The sequence below is a fragment of the Hyla sarda genome, chromosome 3 (genome assembly GCF_029499605.1).
Source record: "Hyla sarda isolate aHylSar1 chromosome 3, aHylSar1.hap1, whole genome shotgun sequence".
Lineage (NCBI taxonomy): Eukaryota > Metazoa > Chordata > Amphibia > Anura > Hylidae > Hyla > Hyla sarda.
Window position 1 is genome coordinate 111,607,598 of NC_079191.1, and position 25,206 is coordinate 111,632,803.

A 25,206-nucleotide genomic window follows, 5' to 3' on the forward strand; every position below is an offset into this window, starting at 1 on the left:
CCTCCAGACACTGTAAAAAGACACTGGGGGATATTCTCAAAAGCTGCTGTAATTTCTGTTCCAGCAACATTATTCACACCTTTTATTTTATTCCTCACATTTTCAAAGGTCTCTTGTACTGCTTTGAAAATATGAAAATATGTGAAAAAATTTTTTCACACTTTAGTTTTTTTGTGCCAAAAATTATTATTTTCTGCTACCATATTGGATTTTATGTGTGAAAATTGCCAAGTTTGGCACCAAAATCGGAAATTTTTGCACCAGATTTTACATCCAAGACAATTCTGTCGGAAACATCTCACAAAATATTCCATGGTTACTAGTGCCCAGACAAGCGATAACTGTATAAATAAAACATTTCTAAGCTTAACCCCTTAACGACGAAGGACTTATATTTACGTCCTCCGCCGGCTCCCACGATATGCCGCGGGTCGGTCCCGGCGGCTATCAATGGCCGGGAACCGCGGCTAATACAGGACATCACCGATCAGGGTGATGCCCTGTATTAACCCTTCAGACGCGGCGATCAAAGCTGACCGTCGCGTCTGAAGGGAAAGTGAAAGTAACCCAGCTGCTCAGTCGGGGTGTTCGGGACCGCCGCGGTGAAATCGCGGCGTCCCGAACAGCTTACAGGACACCGGGAGGGCCCTTACCTGCCTCCTCGGTGTCCGATCGACGAATGACTGCTCCGTGCCTGAGATCCAGGCAGGAGCAGTCAAGCGCCGATAACACTGATCACAGGCGTCTTAATACACGCCTGTGATCTGTGTAAAAGATCAGTGTGTGCAGTGTTATAGGTCCCTATGGCAGCTATAACACTGCAAAAAAAAAGTTTAAAAAAGTGTTAATAAAGGTCATTTAACCCCTTCCCTAATAAAAGTTTCAATCACCCCCCTTTTCCCATAAAAAAATATAAAAGTGTAAATAAAAATAAACATATGTGGTATCGCCGTGTGCGTAAATGTCCGAACTATAAAAATATATTGTTAATTAAACCTCTCGGTCAATGGCGTACGCACCAAAAAATTTGATAAAATCTTCAGATCACGGCGCAAAAAATTAGTCCTCATACCGCCCTGTATGTGTACGTGTGAAAAGTTATAGGGGTCAGAAGATGACATTTTTAAACGTAGAAATTTTCCTGCATGTAGTTAGGATTTTTTCCAGAAGTACGACAAAATCAAACCTATATAAGTAGGGGATCATTTTAACCGTATGGACCTACAGAATAATGATAAGGTATCATGTTTACCGAAATATGCACTGCGTAGAAACGGAAGCCCCCAAAAGTTACAAAATGGCGTTTTTTTCGATTTTGTCGCACAATGATTTTTTTTCCCGTTTCGCCGTGAATTTTTGGGAAAAATTACTAAAGTCACTGCAAAGTATAATTGGTGACTCAAAAAATAAGCCATAATATGGATTTTTAGGTGGAAAATTGAAAGGGTTATGATTTTTAAAAGGTAAGGAGGAAAAAACGAAAGTGCAAAAACTGAAAAACCCTGCGTCCTTAAGGGGTTAAATGTGAGTGCAGGTTCAGTGACCAAATATATATGTATGTGTGTGTTTTTTTTTATAAAATTTTTCCATAATAATTATTTATTTTTTTAAATAATTACTTAAACACCTTTCCCCCCCAAAAAAACAAACAAAAAAAAACAATAAAATTACAAACCATTGCAAACCAAAATTACACACCATTACAAATCAAAAAGCTTGTGTGAAATTTCTGATGTAAACTGGACTCTCACCCCCTATAAAAATATCCTGTAAAGCAGACAACATATACGTGGACACGCCCACTTTTACAAAACTGACGTGAACAGTATAAACCGCAGTACAAAGCTCTTTGAAAATGTGGTCGATACTGTTTTTTTGGTGCAAAATTCTTTGAGAATCTCCCCCACTGTGCATAACATCTCAGTAAGATGGCAAGTTTGTATATTGTTGTGGATACAATATTACAACTTCCCTTTGAAAACACATTCTCTCAATCATTTATTATTTATAATTATAATATTTATTATTTATAATTATTTATTATTGATTTTCTTGTGAATACATATCATTTTTGTGATGGTTCGTCTTCTGTTCATCAGGTGTTTCTTCTCTTTCATGCTCAGAACTGTTAGAAAGACCATTCATGTCCAATCCTGTAAAAGAGAAAGATGTTACTCGTATGGGGGAGACTATCAGTGCAGAATGTTAAAGAGATATTCCAGGAATTTATTTTTTTATTTGACTATGCTACAGGGGCTGTAAAGTTAGTGTAGTTCATAATATAGTGTCTGTACTGGTGTGTGACGGTTTTCTCACAATTCTTATGTGATTTTCACCCCAATATTTATTTTTAACAGCATACAAAATGACTGTTGTCTCAGATTTTTCCCAGGTTGCAATGCGCCTGACTCACTAGTCAGCTGATAACAGGGAGCCTGTCTTCTTCAATGGGTGGAGTGATCGCTTGGTGGGAGAGAGATCAAATCTGCAACTAATGCAACATCTGTAGGCACCCTGATTGAAAACCACAGGTCTTTTGAATGGATGCAGCTCATTTATGTTTCAATGGGTGGGGTGGCTGATGTGTGGTTGGGAGGAAAATGGAATTGTGGGATTTGTAGGCAAAGAAGAAAACTGAAAAAGGAAATACCAGTTCACAAAAAGCTAGCCACAGTGTTATGGTAATCTCACAACATAGCCATTTAGCCCAAAGACAAGCACAGATCCTTCCTAAGCATGTCCATTACTGTCTGCCAGGTACGTACTAAAATCACCTTATGGTGGAGAACCCCTTTAATCTGCATACATGCATACTTTGCCATACATTTCCAACTTTCAGATAAAAATCTATTAGATTGCTTTCAGGTCGCTTAGACCAGAGGATTTTATTAGTTGCGGGGAACATGGTCCCTCTTTAATTCCTACATTGAGGGAGCCATAAACTTGTATAGAAAATATATGAATTAATAATATCAAATCTCGAATATAGCTTTTGGTCTAACACTCCATTGATGTTAAGCAGGAGAACAAAGATGACCACAGTGTTTTTCTTTCATGGGTATATTTGGCTGTGTGTGTGGTTTGGGCACTTTATTACAACATAGTGGTCTATGAGCATTTTCTGACATGTTACTGTAAAAATCCCACAGAAACATAGCAGATTGTGGTCAGAAAACAACAACTGGTCCATCTTATTTAAACTTATTATTATTTACTTTAAGCCTTTAACATATTGGCCCTGATTATGTAACTGTGTGAGAGAAATAGTGATTTCCCCGCAGCAGCCAATCACAGCTCAGCTTTCACTTTACCTCAGCTGGTTAGCTGAGCTGTTATTGGTTGCTGTGAGAAATCACTCCACTTTTCCTCTCACACAGTTTGATAAATTTGGGCCGCTGTTCATGCTTTTTTCCAGACTATATCGCCTTTAAAAGGCTTTTTTCAATTTTGTTTCATTTTGCTTTTTTCAATTTTGTTTAATTTTGCTAAATCAAAAGCAGTTTGCGAAACATTTTTGAATTTTTAAAAAGAGTTGCGAAGAGCTTACATGGTACAACCCTCAGACCCCATGTACTGTACAGACTGAACTCTGTTTCTGACATCCAGCTTAAAAGAATGTTCTAGTAAAGCATTGTGAAGAAAACTCCTTGTCAGCAGTGTTCAGTCAGCTTTGCTGAGAATACGGGTAAAGCTAGGTATATGCTGAGGTCAGAAAATGCTGATGTATACCGCAGCATGCTGGCAGCGGACCCATTGAGTTTTCTGGACTGAATGTAGTCAATTAGTGACTATGATTGGTACATTTCCCTAGCGAGTGCAACAGAGTGATGCCCAGCGAGTTCTGTGCATAAGCCCTTTTGTAATTAAAGGGGTACTCCACTGGAAAAAAAAATAATAATAATAATCAACTGGTGCCAGAAAGTTAAACAGATTTGTAAATTACTTCTATTTTAAAATCTTAACCCTTCCAATACTTATCAGCTGCTGTATGTTCCTTTCTGTCTGACAACAGTGCTCTCTGCTGACACCTCTGTCCATTTTAGGAACTGTCCAGAGTAGGAGCAAATCCCCATAGCAAACCTATCCTGCTCTGGACAGTTCCTGACATAGACAGAGGTGTCAGCAGAGAGCACTGTGGTCAGACAGAAAGGAAATTCAAAAAGAAAAGAACTTCCTGTGGAGCATATAGCAGATGATAAATACTGGAAGGATTAAGATTTTTAAATAGAAATCATTTACAAATCTGTTTAACTTTCTTGCACCAGTTAATTTAAAAAAAAAAAATGTTCCAGGGGAGTACCCCTTTAATGGAACTCATTCTCTGGAACTCACTTGGCATTATAAAGTTGCCTCAGCAACCCATCTACCCAGTGTGCGCAGCGTCTCCAACCCGGAATTTGCGGAATGTGCAGGAGAGCAAGGCTGGAGTTACACTTTCAGCTCTACTGCAGAGGAAAATATGAAGTAAATTATATGTTGCTGAATCAGGTCGTCATTTTTTCCCCCTTTTTCTTAAATATGGACAAATAAGTATGTCCATACAACAATAAGTATTTCTGCTTACATAATAGTACTGTGTACACGGTCTCCATTCCTGCCACCATATGGTCATCCACATGACAGTGCAGGAACCATGTTCCTGGGTTTTTTGCTATCATCGCAACAGTTTGAAATGTTCCAGGAAAAGTCTCAAATACATCAGTTTGATAAACCGCCCCTCTCTGCAAAATAGAAAATGAATGGCATTTTTTTTTACTATACAATTTAGTAAGAACATTATTACAAATATAAAATATACTCTTGACTGTTCATAAAAAGATAGAAAGGATATTGTTATTTCTGTGAAAATATATGAATTATTTAATGTTAGTACTAGTTTTGCTGCTACCATCTATAGTGGCCACCAATAATAGTCCCTGAACCACTAGCCAGCACATGTTTAACCCTAGAACAGCATGTGATAGGTTAAAAAAAGTTACCTTATACTTAAAGCTGTGTCCATGGAAATGCACAGTGTGAATATCCACTTCGTTTCCCATTGCAATGAGATGCCAGTTTATATTATCTCAGACATGCATTGTAAGGCCTTGTAAGTTGGCATACATAAGCCCATTGATACCTGAAATACAAGACATGCTCCACATTATGCTCAGCTTAATTCTGATGTTATTTGAAAACTTTGCTTTTACAGAAGAAATAGGAAACATCTTTAGTCAGGTGCATTCAAATGTGTCAATGTAACAGTGATGGGTTGGTCATCTGGCACAGCTCATTGTAAAATCTGTAGGTTTCAAGGGACTGCAGATAAAGTTAAAAGGGTACTCCGCCCCTAGACATCTTTCCCCTTTCCAAAGGATCACTGAGGTCCCGCCGCTGGGGACCCCCGCTATCTCTGTCCTGAACCCGGCGTTCGTTTAAGACGTTGGGCTCAGTGCTGGAGGCTCGTGACGTCACGGTCGCGTCCCCTCAATGCAAGACTATGGGGGCGGGGGACATGACTGCTGTCACGCCCCCTCCCATAGACTTGCATTGAGGGGGCATGGTCATGACGTCATGAGCGGGGCATGACCCTGACATCACAAGCCTCCACCCTGCAACGCCAGTCATCCGTCCCAGAGCAAGGTGCACCCCAGTGGCAGGACCCCGCGATCATACATCTTATACCCTATCCTTTGGACCGAGCTCCGGTAACATGATCGCTGACCTGTGATTGTTTACTATGGGCAAATCAGAAAGATTGATAAATCTGGGCATTTGTGTCTTTTCAGACTGTCCATGTTTAAATTCCAGATGTTGTGCTGTACAGTATCTTGAACATACCAAGAAACCATGACATCTATTTGAAATAACGGGGAATGGGCTTGCAATTGTACAATATATGTAATCTTCATATAGTTCCAAAAAATTCTGTAGTGCTTTACAAATGATGGGATAATGTACACTTACAGGTGCTTAGAAGATAATTATAACTATAAGGTCCGTGACTATATAAAATATTTCACCAGGATTATGCTGTTGTATCTGATTTAGGGTCCATCTTCATTTTTATGGTGCTGTTTTGGTGCAGTTTTCGTAAAAACCCTGTTTCTTAGCTGGATCTTTAGCTACTGAACATGTGGAGGTGGGTCGCTACACAATGCCGCTCACACTGTTCTTTCCACATCATCCTACCCATTAGGGGGGATTTATCAAAACTTGTGCAGAGGAAAAGTTGCCCAGCTGCCCATAGCAACCAATCAGATTGCTTCTTTCATTTTACAGAAGCCTTGTTAAAAATGAAAGAAGCGGTCTGATTGGTTGCTATGGGCAACTGGTCAACTTTTCCTCTGCACAGGTTTTGATAAATCTCATTAAGTGCAAAGCACAAAGTTGTTTCTACAGACACAGAGACTTTTGACAGGAGTCCCTGTTCCTGTAGGACCTTTCCATAGTGAAGGGGTGTGGCTGCAAAGGCAACACAGTAGGAGGCCAAACCCCATTGTCCTTCTGCTCCTGACTTTAAAATGAATAGTGGTGACAGTAAGGATCACCACGTTAAGTCTGACTGAACTAAGAAATTCTGGGGAAAACAGCAGGTGATAACACAAGAAGGTTACATTTAAAAAAAAAAAAAATAGAAATCATTTACTAATCTACACCAGTTGATTAAAATAAAGTTTTGCTTTTCTATAGCATACCCCTTTAACCCTTCATAGAAGTGACAAGGGGATTTTAGTGACTTGATTTTCAGGGGGCTGTGTGAGCAAACATGCAAAAACAGTACCAGCAATGAAGGGGTTAGACTGAGCACTGAGCTGCTGCTGCTGATGAAAAACCTAACAGGAAAAGGGAAATTATCCTGCACTGTTGACATACAGCAGTAGGTACACTTGTATTCACACAAGGGGCAGCTGTCCTGATCTTGAGATCAGATGGAAGCCTTGATTTACCTTTCAGGAACATTGTGTATCCTCTGCACCAGGCAGATTGGCTCAGCTTGCATGTACACAGCTCATGCACTCTCAGGCTTGCTTTTCCCATCCCCAACAGACATCACATTGCTCCGCCCCCAACTTCCCATGTTCCCTTTTGTTGTCTCTGTTACTAGAGATGGATTTCTCCTAAGAGTCAGTGGGCAGTAGATAGATTACAGGGAAATGAGACACCTAGTGGCCAAGATTTTAGAGCTGTTCTGGAGATAAGGTGTCTTTTTTTGGTAAAGGGATTTACAAATATGTTAGGACTCACTTTGCCCTTCATTTGATAGGCTTACATACCATAGTGGCAGACTATGCAGTCATTATGAAGCCTTTGTTAAGAAGGGGGTCCAGCCTTATATTATCCTGTCCACTGTGCTACTGGATGATGACAAACAGTACACAACTCTGTCTTGATACCAAGCAAGGGGGAATAGGGTATGGAGGGAAAAAAGTCTCTTCTATCCATAGGATGGTCATACTCTGACTCTTCAATGGGAGGGGACCCATGGTATACTTTGCAATGAGGCCCACTGTGTTCTAAGTAAATCACTGCATTTAAAGGGGTATTCTTCCAGCACAAAACTGTTTCCTATTGCTTATGTTCCCTGCTGTTCTTAACGGTTTACAGGTTTCTGTGACAAGTTGTCCCCATAGGACTTCCCTGATCAGCAGATTGCTGTTCACAGTGGTTACCTCCCCCAGCTAGTAATTGACTAAGCAGGTATATTCTGCAGGACCAACATGTCACAGGAAGCAGCAGGGACTGGGAGTTATCACAACAATACTTGTGTGGGAACAGGAAGGTAAGGTGAGTATGGCTTTATTTTTTTAGCACACCAAATATAAGATGTGCCACTAGAATACCCCTTTAAAACATGAAACCACAAGCCTTGTGCATTACACAATTATATACAGAAAAGTGAGTAAAAAATTAACATTGAAATATAAAAGCTATAAATTGCGTGTATGTGTAGTTAGGAAAGGTGACATAAAATTACTGTGCATCTTGTTGCTTTCAATGAATTCCTCATTGGTTTTGTTCACTCTCTCTGGATTTAGGCAATATGTTTGGATATTTTCATCTATATACCAAGATTTATTTTCATCAAACACCATAAAAAAGAGAGCGAAGCGCACGACTGGTGTCTTCAGCATCTGAAGTGGAAAATATCCTTTCTTGCAAACAACAAGGGGCCCAATCAATCCACTGTATATGTCCTACAAAAGAACACAAGTATATCCACATCATATCCATTGTATGGTAAAGTAAAAGTGCAGAATTTAACATATGCCGTCTGACCATACTAAACCTACCCAGGTTAGCTTTTTTCACTCATTGGGGAGATTTATCAAAACCTGTGCAGAGGAAAAGTGGTGCAGGTGTCCATAGTAACCAATCAGATCGCTTCTTTCATTATTAATGATGCCTGTGAAAAATGAAAGAAGCGATCTGATTGGTTGCTATGGTCAACTGCACCACTCTTCCTCTACACAGGTTTTGATAAATCTCTCATTGTCCCTAAATAGTTTCTCGTTTTCTTGGAATAGCTTTCCCTTTGGTTTTTTTTATTTCGGAAACTTATTCCCAAAATTTTGGGGAAACAGTTGCCAAACCTTCTTTCTCCACTCAGTTGTGCCCTGGAGGCTTTTGTTATACTTACAGGGCACTGATCTTGTGTAGATAGCAGGAGGACTGAAATAAGGGCTATTTAATGGGTATCATGAACAAAAGCACAAATTGTAAACCATGGTTTAAAAGATATGTAATTTTATCATACAGAATGAAAATCTTGGTTTCCAGCTCATAAAAGACAAGGCATTTCTAAAATTCTAAAATGAGATAAAAATTTCATACAGGGAAACTTTAAAAGCAAAAACAAAAAACTACCTTTACTTGATCAACATTGGAGTAGTAAGCCCAAGTTAGACAATATTTCTCTTGTATATTAGGCCCAGAACGTTCCAGAACATCCCAGACATAAGTGTGTACCTGCCCTGTGATAATGTAAATACATAGTGGATTATGTAAAGTTCAGCAAATAATAAGTATAACTTTATCAGTTTAGTATTTTCCATAATTCTAAAGATATTCTCACCTGGTTCGGTAGGTTTTATATCATTATCCTCTGGTTTAACACCGTGTGCATAGATGGAGTACGGTCTACTTGCCATGTTTTTAAATACAATCTCAATTCTATCACCAATATTTGCTGTTAGGAGAGGACCTGGAATATACAGAGCAATGTGCACATTAGTGTGATAAATAATTTTGTTTGGCTGTAATAAATGCATACTAATAGATAACCATGTGTTATAATTCGATGCATGGGGTAAGACGATCCAATGACAGAAGTGTCATCTCTGCCTATAGATACACAAACCTATGGCTTTTACAACAAATGAAGCACTTGTTGATCCTTCCAAACTTTTGATAGTAAAGTAAACTGAGCAGATAGAACAATGTTTTCTCCAATAATTGTCCCTCCTTCATCACTTTCATTTACTACAAAAAAAATCAAAATTACCTAGAAGTCCCAGATGTTCCTGGGTCTCAGTTCTTTCCTTTCTTACTGTAAATGTTCCATCAGTATATTCTCGATACACAGCTTTCTTATACTTTGAACCAATAGTTGTTTGGCTCCTGTTTAAAAATGTATCTCCAGAGCTGAAAAAAAAAAAAAAAAAGTAATATATTTGCATTAAAATGTGAACCACATACCTAAACGTGCATACAGTATAGGATATATAGTAATGTCCATCTTGGTGCAAGCAACATTTTCTTATTTACTAGTTGTTGTATTGTTTAATTTTATTGAAGCATTACATTCCTCATTCACAAAAAAAATTACTAGAAACTGACAAGATGATCCACAGCCAAGTCATTTGAATCTATCACTTTTTCAAAATTTTTGGAGTTAGTGTATCTGTCATCAACAAAAACTTTTTATATAACGTAGATAATATCATATGTATATTTGTAATATACATTGGTTAAAAAAATGTGTATGTTTTTGTCCGAGCAGCTATTGCATGTGTGTCTCTATGAGGGTGGACTCTGTCCACCGAGGACAAGCGGGGCTCTGTACACTGTGGGCAAGCGGGGCTCTGTACACCGAGGACAAGCGGGGCTCTGTGCACCGAGGACAAGCGGGGCTCTGTGCACCGAGGACAAGCGGGGCTCTGTGCACTGAGGACAAGCGGGGCTCTGTGCACCGAGGACAAGCAGGGCTCTGTGCACGAGGACAAGAAGGGCTCTGTGCACTGAGGACAAGCGGGGCTCTGTGCACTGATGACAAGCAGGGCTCTGTGCACTGAGGACAAGAGGGGCTCTGTTGACTAAGGTTCTGTGACACACAGCAGGATGATTGACAAACCAGGAGCCTACACAGAGCCCTGCTTGTCCTGCCCACACTTCCTGTATTTGGTCTCTGCACAGAGAAACACAGGCAATAGCTTCAGGGACAGTATTTTTTCACTCAAAAATATTCACATTTTTTAACCAATGTATATTACAAATATACATAAAATGGTATTATATAAAAATTGTCTGTTGAAGACAGGTACACTTTAAATGAATACTTTCTTGACTCCTGTGTGCTCAACTCTACCATTCTTGTCAATAAAACTACAGTGACCTTGATAGACCCAAAATGGGTCTCTTGGTTTTATCAGTCTCATGCATCTCCCAAAACGTTGTGTCTTTTACAAATGGAAGACACAATGCAGAAGTACAACTTCACTTTCTAGTCACTAGATAGACTGGCTTTAATTCTAAAATACCATACATAATATATTGCATTTTCTACTATTAGGCCATATTCACATGACAGAATTTCGGAGACTACGGCGGAAAAATTGAGCTTGGAACTCCTGTTGCATCCAACCATGCACACAGCAGAATTTGTGCAGTGGAAACATCTGCCATTAAAATCCCTAAGTGTTGAAAATCATTGTATATGTATATATAATAAATTGGACCCTGGGTCCCTGGACTGGACTTCTGCTGCTTCATGATTTTGTACCCACAGATAATTTAGAATACCCAGTTCTGTAGTTCTTTTTTTCTTGACATGTCCTAACAACAAGCTTTTTAAGAGTATAAATGCCCTTGTAATGTTAACTTACCTGTTTTGATGCCACAAATGCTCCCAGGTGCGGTTGGGAGAATAATCCCATTCCACCTCTTCAGCTGCAATGTAATATGAGACATTACGGGAATATTGGAATGTAGAATTTTGCTGGTCACATGACTGAACCGTGTAGTGCTGTCTCATTCCACTTGTGTAGTGATCTGCGGTCAAACATTCCACATTGAAAACACCTGTAGGGAAATAATGCAGTTAAATATAGTGCATTTAAAGGGGTACTCCACCCCTAGACATGTTTTCCACTATACAAAGGATAGGGGATAAGATGTCTGATCGTGGGGGTCCCACTGCTGGGAACCCCAGCAATCTCTCCTGCAGCACCCACTTATCATCAGCTGCATGAAGCAAAGATCGCTCCATGTCTGATGACTCACAATACAGGGGCCTGAGTATTGTGACGTCATGCCCCGCCCCTCAAGACAAGTCTATGGGAGGGGTGAGGCAGCTGTCACACCCCCTCCCATAGGCTTGCATTAAGTGGGCGGGGTGTGATGTCACAAGGGAGCGGAGGCGTGACATCACGATACTCAGGCCCCTGTATCGTGAGTCATTAGACACAGAACGATCTTCACTCTGTGCAGCTGATGACAAGTGGGTGCTACAGGAGAGATTGCGGGGGTCTCCAACAGCAGGACCCCTGCAATCAGACATCTTATCCCCTATCCAAAGTACCCCTTTAAGGGTATCTATTCTTTGCAATCAACATTTATATCCTTTTTGGCTCCAATACATCTAAAATATATCTGTCATTTCACAATTTCACAACTTTTAGTATATCAATATCTACAGACATGGACAAAATTGTTGGTACCCTTCTGTTAAAAGACAGAAACACCCACAATGCTCCCTGAAATAACTTAAAACTGACTAAAGTAATAATGAAAAAAAAATCTACTGAAAAATAACAGATGAAAATTAGACATTGCTTTAGAATTTTGGTTTAACAGAATCCTAAAAACAACAAAATAATGAAACTGGCCTGAATAAAAATCATGGTACCTAAACTCAAAGGGGTTCTCCGGTGCTTACACATCTTTTCCCCTATCCAAAGGATAAGATGCCTGATCGTGGGAGTCCCGCCGCTGGGGACCCCCGGGATCATGCACGCGGCACCCTGTTTGTAATCAGTCCCCGGAGCGTGTTTGCTCCAGGACTTATTACAGGCGACCACCAGGCTGGCGGCGTGTGACGTCACGCCTCCGCCCCGTGTGATGTCACGCTCCGCCCCTCAATGCAAGCCTACGGGAGGGGGCGTGATAGCTGTCACGCCCCCTCCCGTCAGCTTGCAAAAGATGTGTAAGCACCGGAGAACCCCTTTAATATTCTGTTGCACAACCTTTTGAGGCAGTCATGGCAGCCCAGCAATCTCTGTAACTCTCAATGAGACTTCTGCACTTGTTTACAGGTATCTCAGGCCTCTCCTCATAAGATACTTCTCCAGATGGTGAGAAGGTGTCTTCTCTAGACGGCATGTTTCAGCTCCTTCCATTGATGTTCTACAGATGTTCTATAGGATTTAAATCAGGGCCCATAGAAGCCACTTCAGAATGGCCCAATGTTTTACTCTTGATATTTTATTGTACCCTGAACAGAAGCAAGACCCTGTGCCAGATGCAGGATAGCAGCTCTAAAACATAACAGAGCCACCTTCGTTATTTACATTAGGTACAGTGTTCTTTTCTTTGTATGCTTCATTTTAAAAATTATGGGGCGTCTTTAAATGGGCACTGTCAGACAGTGGCGTTGCGACCCGGGTGCGGGGGGTGCGGCCCGCACCGGGTGACACCAACCTAATGGGGTGACACCAAGACGCTCCGCAGCCGGCAGCACCCCCCATACCCCCGCCCCCCCCCCACCTACGCTGTGCGCCCGTCCAGCACCCCCCCCGGCCTTCATCGCCGCTGTGCGCCCGTCCGTCAGCACCACCGCATGGGACGTCAGTGACGTCACTTGCAGCTCGCCAGGAGAGAAGGAGCGCTGCGCTGGATGGGTGAGTGTGTGTGTCTGTCTGTCTGTCTGTCGCTATCTCTGTCTGTGTGTGACTGTGTGTGACTGTGTGTGTGTGTGTGTATGTATGTGACTGTGTGTGTGTGTGTGTGTATGTGACTGTGTGTGTGTATGTGACTGTGTGTGTGTATGTGACTGTGTGTGACTCTGTGTATGTGTGTGTGTATGTATGTGACTGTGTGTGACTCTGTGTGTGTGTATGTGACTGTGTATGTATGTGACTGTGTGTGACTCTGTGTGTATGTATGTGACTGTGTGTGACTCTGTGTGTGTATGTATGTGACTGTGTGTGACTCTGTGTGTGTGTGTATGTATGTGACTGTGTGTGTGTGTGTTGCAGGGGGACCCAGGAGCGCTACACCCCTGCCCACAATCATTTCTTGTATTGGAATTATGTAGGAGGCCTTCTGGTGTGCCAAGTATGCCTTATTTTCTGTGGGTGTGTGTGTGTGACTCTGTGTGTGTGACTCGGTGTGTGTGACTGTGTGACTCTGTGTGTGACTCCGTGTGTGTGACTGTGACTCTGTGTGTCTGTCTGTGAGTGTGTGTCTCTCTGACTGTGTGTGTGTTTGTGTGTGTGTCTCTCTGTGTTGTATGTGTTTTTTTTTTATTGTGGGGGGGGGGGGAGTTAAACAGCGATCTAATGTGAAGAGACTTTGACCCATTGTGGGGAACCTGCGGCCTAATGTGGGGTAACTACTACCAAATGTGCGGAGTCTATGCTACCTAATGTGGGGATTCTATGCTACCTAATGTGGGGAGTCTATGCTACCTAATGTGGAGAAACTGCTACCTAATGTGGGGAATCTGTGCTACCAAATGTGGGGAGTCTATGCTACCTAATGTGGGGAATCTGTGCTACCGAATGTGGGGAATCTGTGCTACCGAATGTGGGGAATCTGTGCTACCTAATGTGGGGAAATTGCTACCTAATGTGGGGGAACACGTACCAAATGTGGGGAAAATTTGCTACCTAATGTGGGGGAATTGCTGCCTACCTAAAGTGGGGGGACTGCTGCCTACCTAATGCTCCCCCCCCTGGCAGTAGCACCCTCATCATCCACCAGCAACACCCCCCCCCCAGCAGTAGCACCTCCATCAGCAGATCCTGATGATGGATGATGGCGGTGCTCCTGCCAGGAGGATGATCCTGCGGATGGATGATGGGGGTGATACTGCCAGGGGGGATGGCCAGTTGCACCCTCATCATCCTCCAGCAACACCCCCCCAGTAGTAGCACCCCCATCATCCACTAGCAACACCACCAAAACCCCCCTCCCGTGGTAATAGCATCAGCTAACGGATGTTGAGGGGTGTTACTGCGGTTGTGGTATTATATTCAGAGGGTGCACTGTATGGCAACGTTAAATTCAGAGGGCGCAGTTTGTGGTAGTATTATATTCAGAGGGTACAGTGGGTGGTAGTATTATATTCAGGGGTACAGTGTGTGGCGGTATCATATTCAGGGGTACAGTATGTGGTAGATTTATATTCAGAGGGTACAGTATGTGATGGTATTATATTCAGAATGTACAGTGTGTGGTAGTATTATATTCAGAGGGTACAGTGTGTGGCAGTATTATATTCAGGGGTACAGTATGTGGCAGATTTATATTCAGAGTGTACAGTATGTGTTGGTATTATATTCAGAATGTACAGTGTGTGGTAGTATTATATTCAGAGGGTACAGTGTGTGGCGGTGTTATATTCAGGGGTACAGTATGTGGCAGATTTATATTCAGAGGGTACAGTATGTGGTAGATTTATATTCAGAGGGTACAGTATGTGTTGGTATTATATTCAGAATGTACAGTGTGTGGTAGTATTATATTCAGTGGGTATGGTGTATGGAAGGTTTCTAATCAAAGAGTATAGTGTTTAGTAGTATTATATTTAGAGGATACAGTGTCTGGCAGGTTTATAATAATACTTGTTTTCATATAGAGGATGAGAATGCGCTGACATAGTGAGGAGACGTCTGGGCGTCACATTCTGCAGAGAGAAGTTTTAGCTGGACCAGGCGGTATGTACCATCTGAATTAGATAAGGGAAGACTATAGAGAAGAGGTCACCTGTAGTCACTGATATCATTGTGTATTCTCCTGACTATAGAGAAGACGTCACCTGTAGTCACTGATATCATTGTGTATTCTCCTCACTATAGAGAAGACGTCAACTGTAGTCACTGATATCATTGTGTATTCTCCTCACTATAGAGAAGACGTCACCTGTAGTCACTGATATCATTGTGTATTCTCCTCACTATAGAGAAGACGTCACCTGTAATCACTGATATCATTGTGTATTCTCCTCACTATAGAGAAGACGTCACCTGTAATCACTGATATCATTCTGTACTCTCCTCACTATAGAGAAGACGTCACCTGTAGTCACTGATATCATTGTACATTCTCCTCTCTGTGTCCTATCAGAGCTGTAGTCACTTGTAAGTTCTACAGTTATGGTGAGTGAAACTACAACTCCCAGCATAACCTCACCACTGCTCAAAGGGGTACTCTACTGGAAAACATTTTTTTTTATCAATTGGTGCTACAAAGTTAAACAGATTTGTACTTCTATTTAAAAATCTTAATCCTTCCAGTACTTATTAGCTGCTGTATAAGTGATTCACAGGAAGTTCTTTACTTTTTTAATTTATTTTCTGTCTGACCACAGTGCTCTGTGCTGACACCTTTGTCCATGTCAAGAACTGTCCATAGTAGGAGCAAATCCCCATAGCAAACCTATCCTGCTCTGGACAGTTCCTGACATGGACAGAGGTGTCAGCAAATAGCACTGTGGTCAGACTGGAAAGAACGACACAACTTCCTGTAGAGCATACAGCAGCTGATAAGTACTGCAAGGATTAAGATTTTAAATAGAAGTAATTTAAAAATCTGTTTAATTTTCTGGCACCAGTTGATATAAAAGTAGATGTTTTCCAGTGGAGTACCCCTTTAAGTAATTCTGGGAGCTGTATATTTAAATGGTGAAAACTTCTTTAACACTTTCCTATTCTGTGGCAACTGGTATATCTGATTATTATACTGGAATTTCTCACAATGCGCTACAACAGTGGTGTCTGTCACAACAGGCTAAAAACTTACTGCACGGGGGGGAGGTATGGGGGTGACACCATTTTCTACCGCACAGGGTGACACCAACCCTAGCAACGCCACTGCTGTCAGATACAAAAACGTTTGATATGTTGTAAAGCATACAAAACGAATAGGTTTTGCAATTGCTTTCATAAAATAGTTTTCAGTATTTCATATTGAAAAAGCCAGTCAAACAATTGCCCCCCCTGCCTGCTTGGACACATACTAGTCCTGCTGTGTCCATGCATCATCACCTATGTCATGGACACACTTCCTTGATTGACAGCTGTGAGCGCAGGGCTCACAGCTGGAGGAAAAATCCTCCCACTGTCAGCTTGTGTCCTGATACTGTCAGTGAGGACAAGCTGGGAGTTGTGGTTATGCTAATGCTAGGGGAGATGTGAGCAGACAGCATACTGAAGGAGGGGGCGGAGACCTGCACAGTGAGGCCGCACCTCCCTTTGAGAGGAATGAGCTAAATTAAAAGTGTAAAAAAAAAAATAAAGGTGCTAGACACATAAAAATTAGATGTACATGGTCAGGATTAGGTAATGAGTGATATATTAAAAAAAATAATAATAATTTTTGTTGGATCTGACGGGTACGCTGTAAGGGGCCCAAGTAGGTAATACATGTCAAAAGACTTATAATGAACACATACTCCATGCTTTGGTGGTTATGTAAGAAACAATTGTCAGGCATACAATGATTAAAGTATGGACATGGGACTGGCCACTATGGGAATAATAAGTCCCACTACCAACCGGCCTGTCATTCTATAAAAATCCAGGCCCTTAAACAGAATTTACTAAAAGTCTCTTAGCAACTATGCTTTGCTAGGGATTTCCAACTACCTTGGATTTTTCATATCTCCTCCAGCTTGCCCTGGATAAGATATACACTATATTACCTACAAGCCTAGCGGCTAATCCAAAACTCAATTATATACCTACAAAAATTAGCCCAGAAGAATTATTTGTGTAACCAACATCTCTTTATTAATCACAATCAATAACAATAGGTAGAAAAAAAACCATAAAAAATACCCACCCTTAAAATTGCCCCCCCCCCCACACACACAAAGGCAGGATGTGGGGAACCCAATATATAGATGTAAAATGTACAGAGTCCCTATCAGCATGCCATCATATAATAATTAGATCAAGTACTGTACCTGTCGGTAGCATGCTGAACAAGTCCCCACACTTCCTAAAACCTAGTACACACTTATTATAGGAATCTTAGGGTAAGCAACAATCCCCGACCACTATTCCTGTCACTGTTTCACAGCATAAATCATTATACAAATATCCAATACACATATAATTATATGTGTAGTATTTAAATGATCTTTATGATTAAAATAATAATAAAATATTTATATAGCACCAACAGATTCCGTCGCACTTTACAATTAAATTTTAGTCCTGATCTTACAGTTATTCTCTGTAACTTACCTTCATTGTCGGGGGTCATTGTTACCGAGTATGAGATGTGTGGAAATAAGCTTGCTACATCCCTTGTGGTTTCATGGATCTGAAAGGTATTTCCTGTAAAGTGTATTCCATGCATATCAACCTCATTGCCTAGACCCAGCATATGCCAACGGATTGAGTCTCCTTTACACATCTCTAGCCCGGGCTGATTCCCGTACATGTATCCATTGATTGCTGTAAGAAAAATTAACTTTATAACTGATAACTATATTTAAAGGGAATCTGACACAAGATTCATCTGTACTAAACCCAGTGCACATGGTTATAGTGAGGGTGAACTGGAAAGAATTATGTGTTACTCACCTGGATCCATATCCGACCTCATATCCAGACCTCATATCCTGTCCCCATATCCCGACCTTATATCCCGACCTCATATCCCGTCCCCATATCCTGTCCTCATATCTAATCCCCATTTCTAATCCTCATATCCTGTCCTCAGGTGGGGCTGAGTTGTGATGAACATATTGTAAGCTGAGAATAAAAGGGTGTGGCTTAAAGGGTGGGCGTGTATTTACAAGATGGGGTATGGAATGTGGGGAGGGTGTGGCTTGCCAGCCAGGTTGACGCATTCATCAGGGGATGCAGAACTGAGCTTGTGGAGTAAGGCACCAGAAGTCCTATATATTTGCATTGGACTTGAAACAAAAACCCCTTCCTTCACATATGGGGGTAGGTTAGGTAGGTTATTATATATTTTTATTTGACATATAAGTAATATGTGTACCAGGTATTATTGAAATATCTCCAGCCATACTGAAGTTATGCTGGAACATACATTGCCCATAGATTTGCATAGGACTTTAAACAAAAGCCCTGACCCTCGCAAATGAGGGTAGGTTAAATTAACTATCCTATATTTTTAGTGGACGTATAAGTAACATGTGACAGAGTATTATCGAAATATCTCCAGCTGTTTGGAAGTTATGCAGTGGCCAACTCCTGGACAGTCTGTGGTGAAACATGGTGGATGGAGCGAGACACGATGTTCCAGATTTGCTCAATCGGATTAAGGTCTGGGGAACGGGCGGGCCAGTCCATAGCATCAATGCCTTTCTCTTGCAGGAACTGCTGACACACTCCAGCCACATGAGGTCTAGCATTGTCTTGCAGTAGGAGGAACCCAGGGCCAACCACACCAGCATATGGTCTCACAAGGGGTCTGAGGATCTCATCTTGGTACCTAATGGCAGTCAGGCTACCTCTGGCAAGCAAATGGGGGGCTGTGTGGCCCCCAAAGAAATGCCACCCCATACCATTACTGAACCACCGCCAAACCGGTCATGCCGGAGGATGTTGCAGGCAGCAGAATGTTCTCCATGGTGTCTCCATACTCTCTCACGTCTGTCACGCGCTCAGTGTGAACCTGCTTTCATCTGTGAAGAGCACAGGGTGCCAGTGGCGAATTTGCCAATCTTGGTGCAAACATCCTGCACAGTGTTAGATTGTAAGCACAACCGCCACCTGTGGACGTCGGGCCCTCATACCACCCTCATAGAGTCTGTTTCTGATTATTTGAATGGACACATGCACATTTGTGGTCTGCTGGAGGTCATTTTGCAGGGCTCTGGCAGTGCTCCTCCTGCTCCTCCTTGCAGAAAGGCGGAGTTAGCAGGACTGCTGCTGGGTTGTTGCCCTCCTATGGCTTCCCTCCACATCTCCTAATGTACTGGCCTGTCTCCTGGTAGCGCCTCCATGCTCTGGACACTACGCTGACAGACAATGCAAACCTTCTTGCCACAGCTCGCATCGATGTGCCATCCTGGATGAGCTGCACTACCTGAGCCACTTATGTGGGTTGTAGACTCCGTCTCATGCTACCACTGGAGTGAAAGCACTGCCAGCATTCGAAAGTGACTAAAATCTCAGCAGGGAAGCATTGGAACTGAGAAGTGGTCTGGGGTCACACCCTGCAGAACCACTCCTTTATTGGGGGTGTCTTGCTGATTGCCCATAATTTCCACCTGTTGTCTGTTCCATTTGCACAACAGCATGTGAAATTGATTGTCAATCATTGTTGCTTCCTGAGTGGGCAGTGTGATTTCAATGAAGTGTGATTGACTTGGAGTTACAATGTGTTATCTTAGTGTTCCCTTTATTTTTTTGAGCAGTGTATATTTCCCATAGACTTGTATGAGACTTTAAACAAAAACCCCAACTCTCGCAAATGTAGGTTGGTAAGGGTTAAATTACCTATCCTGTGTTTGTTGTTGACATACAAATTTTTTCATCAAGTATCTTTGACGTTTCTAGTATATGATTTTTTAGTTTTATATAATAAAAGTTAAGTCTTATATTGGTTATTCTGATCAGAGGTTCCTTTGCTCTGTGATTTTCTTGTTGACATATAAGTAACATGTGTACCAAGTTTCATGTTAAAGGGGTACTCCCATGGCAAACTTTTTTTTGTTTTGTTTTAACCCCTTCAGGACGGAGCCCATTTTGGCCTTAAGGACCGGAGCGTTTTTTGCACATCTGACCACTGTCACTTTAAACATTAATAACTCTGGAATGCTTTTAGTTATCATTCTGATTCCGAGACAGTTTTTTTGTGACATATTCTACTTTAACATAGTGGTAAATTTTTGTCGATACTTGCATCCTTTCTTGGTGAAATCCGTAAATTTGATGAAAAATTTGAAAATTTAGCATTTTTCTAACTTTGAAGCTCTCTGCTTGTAAGGAAAATGGATATTACGAATACATTTTTTTTTGGTTCACATATACAATATGTCTACTTTATGTTTGCATCATAAAATTGACGTGTTTTTACTTTTGGAAGACATCAGAGGGCTTCAACGGTCCGCAGCAATTTTCCGATTTTTCACAAAATTTTCAAACTCAGTATTTTTCAGGGACCAGTTCAGGTTTGAAGTGGATTTGAAGGGTCTTCATATTAGAAATACCCCATAAATGACCCCATTATAAAAACTACACCCCCCAAAGTATTCAAATTGACATTCAGTCAGCGTTTTAACCCTTTAGGTGTTTCACACGAATAGCAGCAAAGTGAAGGAGAAAATTCACAATCTTCATTTTTTACACTTATATGTTCTTGTAGACCCAATTTTGAATTTTTACAAGGGGTAAAAGGACAAAATTTTTACTTGAATTTGTAGCCCAATTTCTCTCGAGTAAGCACATACCTCATATGTCTATGTAAAGTGTTCGGCGGGCGCAGTAGAGGGCTCAGAAGGGAAGGAGCGACAAGGGGATTTTGGAGAGTACCTTTTTCTGAAATGGTTTTTGGGGGGCATGTTACCTTTAGGAAGCCCTTATGGTGCCAGAACAGCAAAAAAAAAAACACATGGCATACCATTTTGGAAACTAGAACCCTCGGGGAATGTAACATGGGATAAAGTGAACCTTAATACCCCACAGGTGTTTCACGACTTTTGCAAATGTAAAAAAAAAATAATAATTTTTACCTAAAATGCTTGTTTTCCCAAAAAAATTTTATTTTTAAAAAGGGTAATAGCAGAAAATACCCCTAAAAATTTGAAGCCCAATTTCTCCCGATTCAGAAAACACCCCATATGGGGGTGAAAAGTGCTCTGCTGGCGCACTACAGGTCTCGGAAGAGAAGGAGTCACATTTGGCTTTTTGAAAGCAAATTTTGCTCTGGGGGCATGCCGCATTTAGGAAGCCCCTATGGTGCCAGGACAGCAAAAAAAAACCCACATGGCATACCATTTTGGAAACTAGACCCCTCAGGCAACGTAACAAGGGGTTAAGTGAACCTTTATACCCCACAGGTGTTTCACGACTTTTGCATATGTAAAAAAAAAATTTTTTTTTTACCTAAAATGCTTGTTTTCCCAAAAATTTAACATTTTTAAAAAGGGTAAAAGCAGAAAATACCCCCCAAAATTTGTAACACAATTTCTCCCGAGTACGGCGATACCCCATATGTGACCCTAAACTGTTGCCTTGAAATACGACAGGGCTCCAAAGTGAGAGCGCCATGCGCATTTGAGGCCTAAATTAGGGACTTGCATAGGGGTGGACATAGGGGTATTCTACGCCAGTGATTCCCAAACAGGGTGCCTCCAGCTGTTGCAAAACTCCCAGCATGCCTGGACAGTCAACGGCTGTCCGACAATACTGGGAGTTGTTTTGCAACAGCTGGAGGCTCCGTTTTGGAAACAGTGGCGTACCAGACGTTTTTCATTTTTATTGGGGAGGGGAGGGGGGCTGTGTAGGGGTATGTGTATATGTAGTGTTTTTTACTTTTTATTTTATTTTTTGTTTTAGTGTAGTGTAGTGTTTTTAGGGTACAGTCGCACGGGCGGGGGTTCACAGTAGTTTCTCGCTGGCAATTTGAGCTGCAGCAGAAAGTTTGCGGCAGCTCAAATTTGCAGCCAGATACTTACTGTAATCCTCCGCCCATGTGAGTGTACCCTGTACGTTCACATTGGGGGGGACATCCAGCTGTTGCAGAACTACAACTCTCAGCATGCCCGTTGGCTGTCGGTGACTGCTGAGAGTTGCAGTTTTGCAACAACTGTAGGCACACTGGTTATGTATCACTGAGTTTGTGACCTAACTCAGTGTTTCACAACCAGTGTGCCTCCAGCTGTTGCAAAACTACAACTCCCAGCATGTACGGTGCATGGTGTACGGTGACTGCGGAGAGTTGTAGTTTGCAACAGCTGGAGGCACACCGGTCGTGAAACACTGAGTTAGGTAAAAAAAAACTCTGAGTTTCACAACCAGTGTGCCTTCAGCTGTTGCAAAACTACAACTCTCAGCAGTCACCGACAGCCAACGGGCATGCTGGGAGTTGTAGTTATGCAACCAGCAGATGCACCACTACAACTCCCAGCATGCACTTTAGCTGTTTGTGCAAGCTGGGAGTTGTAGTTATACAACAGCTGAAGGTACACTTTTCCATAGAAAGAATGTGCCTCCAGCTGTTGCAAAACCATAAGTCCCAGCATGCCCATAAGGGAATGCTGGGAGTTGTGGTGGTCTGCCTCCTGCTGTTGCATAACTACAGCTCCCAGCATGCCCTTTTTGCATGCTGGGAGCTGTTGCTAAGCAACAGCATAAGGCTGTCACTCACCTCCAACGATCCAGACGCTGCAGGTCAGTCCCGCCGCCGCCGCTGCTCCTGGGGCCCCGATCCCAACATTAACGCCGGGGATCGGGGTCCCCAGCACCGGGGGTCGTCTTCCCGCACCCGCTCACGTCCTCCAGAAGAGGGGCGGAGCGGGTGCGGGAGTGACACCCGCAGCAGGCGCCCTGATTGGTCGGCCGGTAATCCGGCCGACGAATCAGGGCGATCGTGAGGTGGCACCAGTGCCACCTCACCCCTGCAGGCTCTGGCTGTTCGGGGCCATCAGAGACGGCCCCGAACAGCCAGTAATTCCGGGTCATCGGGTCACTGGAGACCCGATTGACCCGGAATCGCCGCAGATCGCTGGACTGAATTGTCAAAAATGATAGCCGAAATGGGGGGGCATAATGACCCCCCTGGGCGATATGCCGGGATGCCTGCTGAACGATTTCAGCAGGCATCCGGCTCCGGTCCCCAACCGGCTAGCGGTGGGGGCCGGAATTCCCACGGGCGTATGGATACGCCCTCGGTCCTTAAGGACTTGGGATGCAGGGCGTATCCATACGCCCTATGTCCTGAAGAGGTTAAATCAACTGGTGCCAGAAAGTTAAACAGATTTGTAAATTACTTCTATTAAAAAAATCTTAATCCTTCCAGTACTTATTGGCTGCTGAATAGTACAGAGGGAATTATTTTCTTTTTGGAACACAGAGCTCTCTGCTGACATTATGAGCACAGTGCTTTCTGCTGACATCTCTGTCCATTTTAAGAACTGTCCAGAGTAGGAGAAAATCCCCATAGCAAACATAGGCTGCTCTGGACAGTTCCTAAGATGGACAGAGATGTCAGCAGAGAGCACTGTGCTCGTGATGTCAGCAGAGAGCTCTGTGTTCCAAAAAGAAAATAATTTCCTCTGTAGTATTCAGCAGCTTATAAGTACTGGAAGGATTAAGATTTTTTAATAGAAGTAATTTACTAATCTGTTTAACTTTCTGGCACCAGGTGATTAAAAAAAAAATGTTTTCCACCTGAGTACCCCTTTAATATCTTCAGCCGTTTGGAAGTGATGCTGGAACATACACACATACATTGAGTTTTATATGTATAGATAAACCCCATTTTCACAATGCCTCCATCCCCCTCTGCTCTGATATGATTGCCCACCTATCTCATAAATATTCATACAATCTTCACACTTGTTAGCACTCTGCGGGCAGGAATATCAGAGCAGAGGGGGACCGAGGCAGTAATCATTTTAATGGAGTTCACATTATACAAGTGTCTGGATTTCTCATTACTGCACTTAACACAACAGTGATAACCCATTTGACAAAAAGGATTACTTGGTGACATCAATCCATCAAATGGTGACATTACCACCATTTACTACCAAAGGACTACTCCCAGCTTGCCTGCACTACAGCTTCTATCCTCCCCTTCTCAGGTGTCCCAAGGAAGAACAAATAATTCAAAATATTTGTGGCAGACATTGAGGGTCTCTTGACTATTCCTATATTAGACTGTATTCCAATGTCACTGAAACTGACAGTTTCAACTGCAATTATTGAAATGTGTAGAACCGGCATTAGATTTGTCCTGGCTCCGTCCATCAATCAGCCATGACATTAAAGCAGCTGCCTCATATCATATATCCTCCTATGATATATCATATGCTGCCAAAAAAAGCTCTGACTTGTAAAGGAGGGGACTCTATAAGACGTCTGAAGATGTCCTGGTGGTACACTTGTCCTTCTTCAACAAACTGGCTGTTCAATTGCTGTCTAAGAGTAAGGTCACACGGCACATATTTTGCTGCATATTTTGCTACTTTAGCCTTGCGAAAAAACATTTAGGTACAATAAATACTCCAAATATATTTGAATGGACCTCAGATAAGCAGTCTTGGAAAACATTAAAAATTACTTACAATGCATCATATTGGACTCCTGAAAATCGGGATCCTCCTTGTTCACAGTTTGAGGGTTGCCTGCAAATTTCTCAATATTGTCATCCAAATACCAGCTCTTATTCTCATCAAATACATTTGCCATTATAAAGAAATTATGGTCAACATCCACCTGTAAGCAGAGGGAAAGAGGACAGGGAAAGGATTTAATGTAATTAGAGATGAGTGAATTTTTGAAAAATTTGATTTTGGTTCAGTCCGAAATTTATTTATGGTGAATCTGTATTAAAAACGGTTATTTCTGGCCTACCGAGAGCCTCAATAAGGGTGTAGAACACTTTTTGTTGTAACACACATAGAATCACTGTCGCAGAGCAGTTCAATGACAGAGCCTTAAGGTGGCATCAGTATGAGGAGACCATATAGTGGCTGAATGACAGTGTGGAGGTGGCAGCAGCATGGGGAGACCATATAGTGGCTGAATGACACAGCCTGGACTTGTCGGCAGCATGAGGAGAAAATATAATGACTGA

At 42.1% G+C, this 25,206-nt stretch overlaps 1 protein-coding gene and 1 long non-coding RNA gene across 2 annotated transcripts in view; one reads left to right on the top strand and one right to left on the bottom strand.

Moving 5' to 3' along the window:
• Positions 1-2,032: 2,032 nt before the first annotated feature.
• The window catches only part of LOC130361620 (ceruloplasmin-like), a 78,184-nt gene continuing 55,010 nt past the window's right edge, over positions 2,033-25,206 (bottom strand). Inside the window, 10 exon segments of the mRNA XM_056564845.1 lie at positions 2,033-2,153; positions 4,565-4,721; positions 4,980-5,119; positions 7,958-8,177; positions 8,848-8,954; positions 9,056-9,184; positions 9,485-9,624; positions 11,085-11,280; positions 17,670-17,882; positions 24,695-24,845. Coding sequence (XP_056420820.1) covers positions 2,152-2,153; positions 4,565-4,721; positions 4,980-5,119; positions 7,958-8,177; positions 8,848-8,954; positions 9,056-9,184; positions 9,485-9,624; positions 11,085-11,280; positions 17,670-17,882; positions 24,695-24,845 — 1,455 coding nt within the window. The 3' untranslated portion in view covers positions 2,033-2,151.
• LOC130361621 (uncharacterized) lies at positions 3,559-10,873 on the top strand. The gene is made up of 3 exons (XR_008891085.1): positions 3,559-3,685; positions 8,019-8,220; positions 10,772-10,873. It is a non-coding gene; the product is annotated as an uncharacterized LOC130361621 (long non-coding RNA).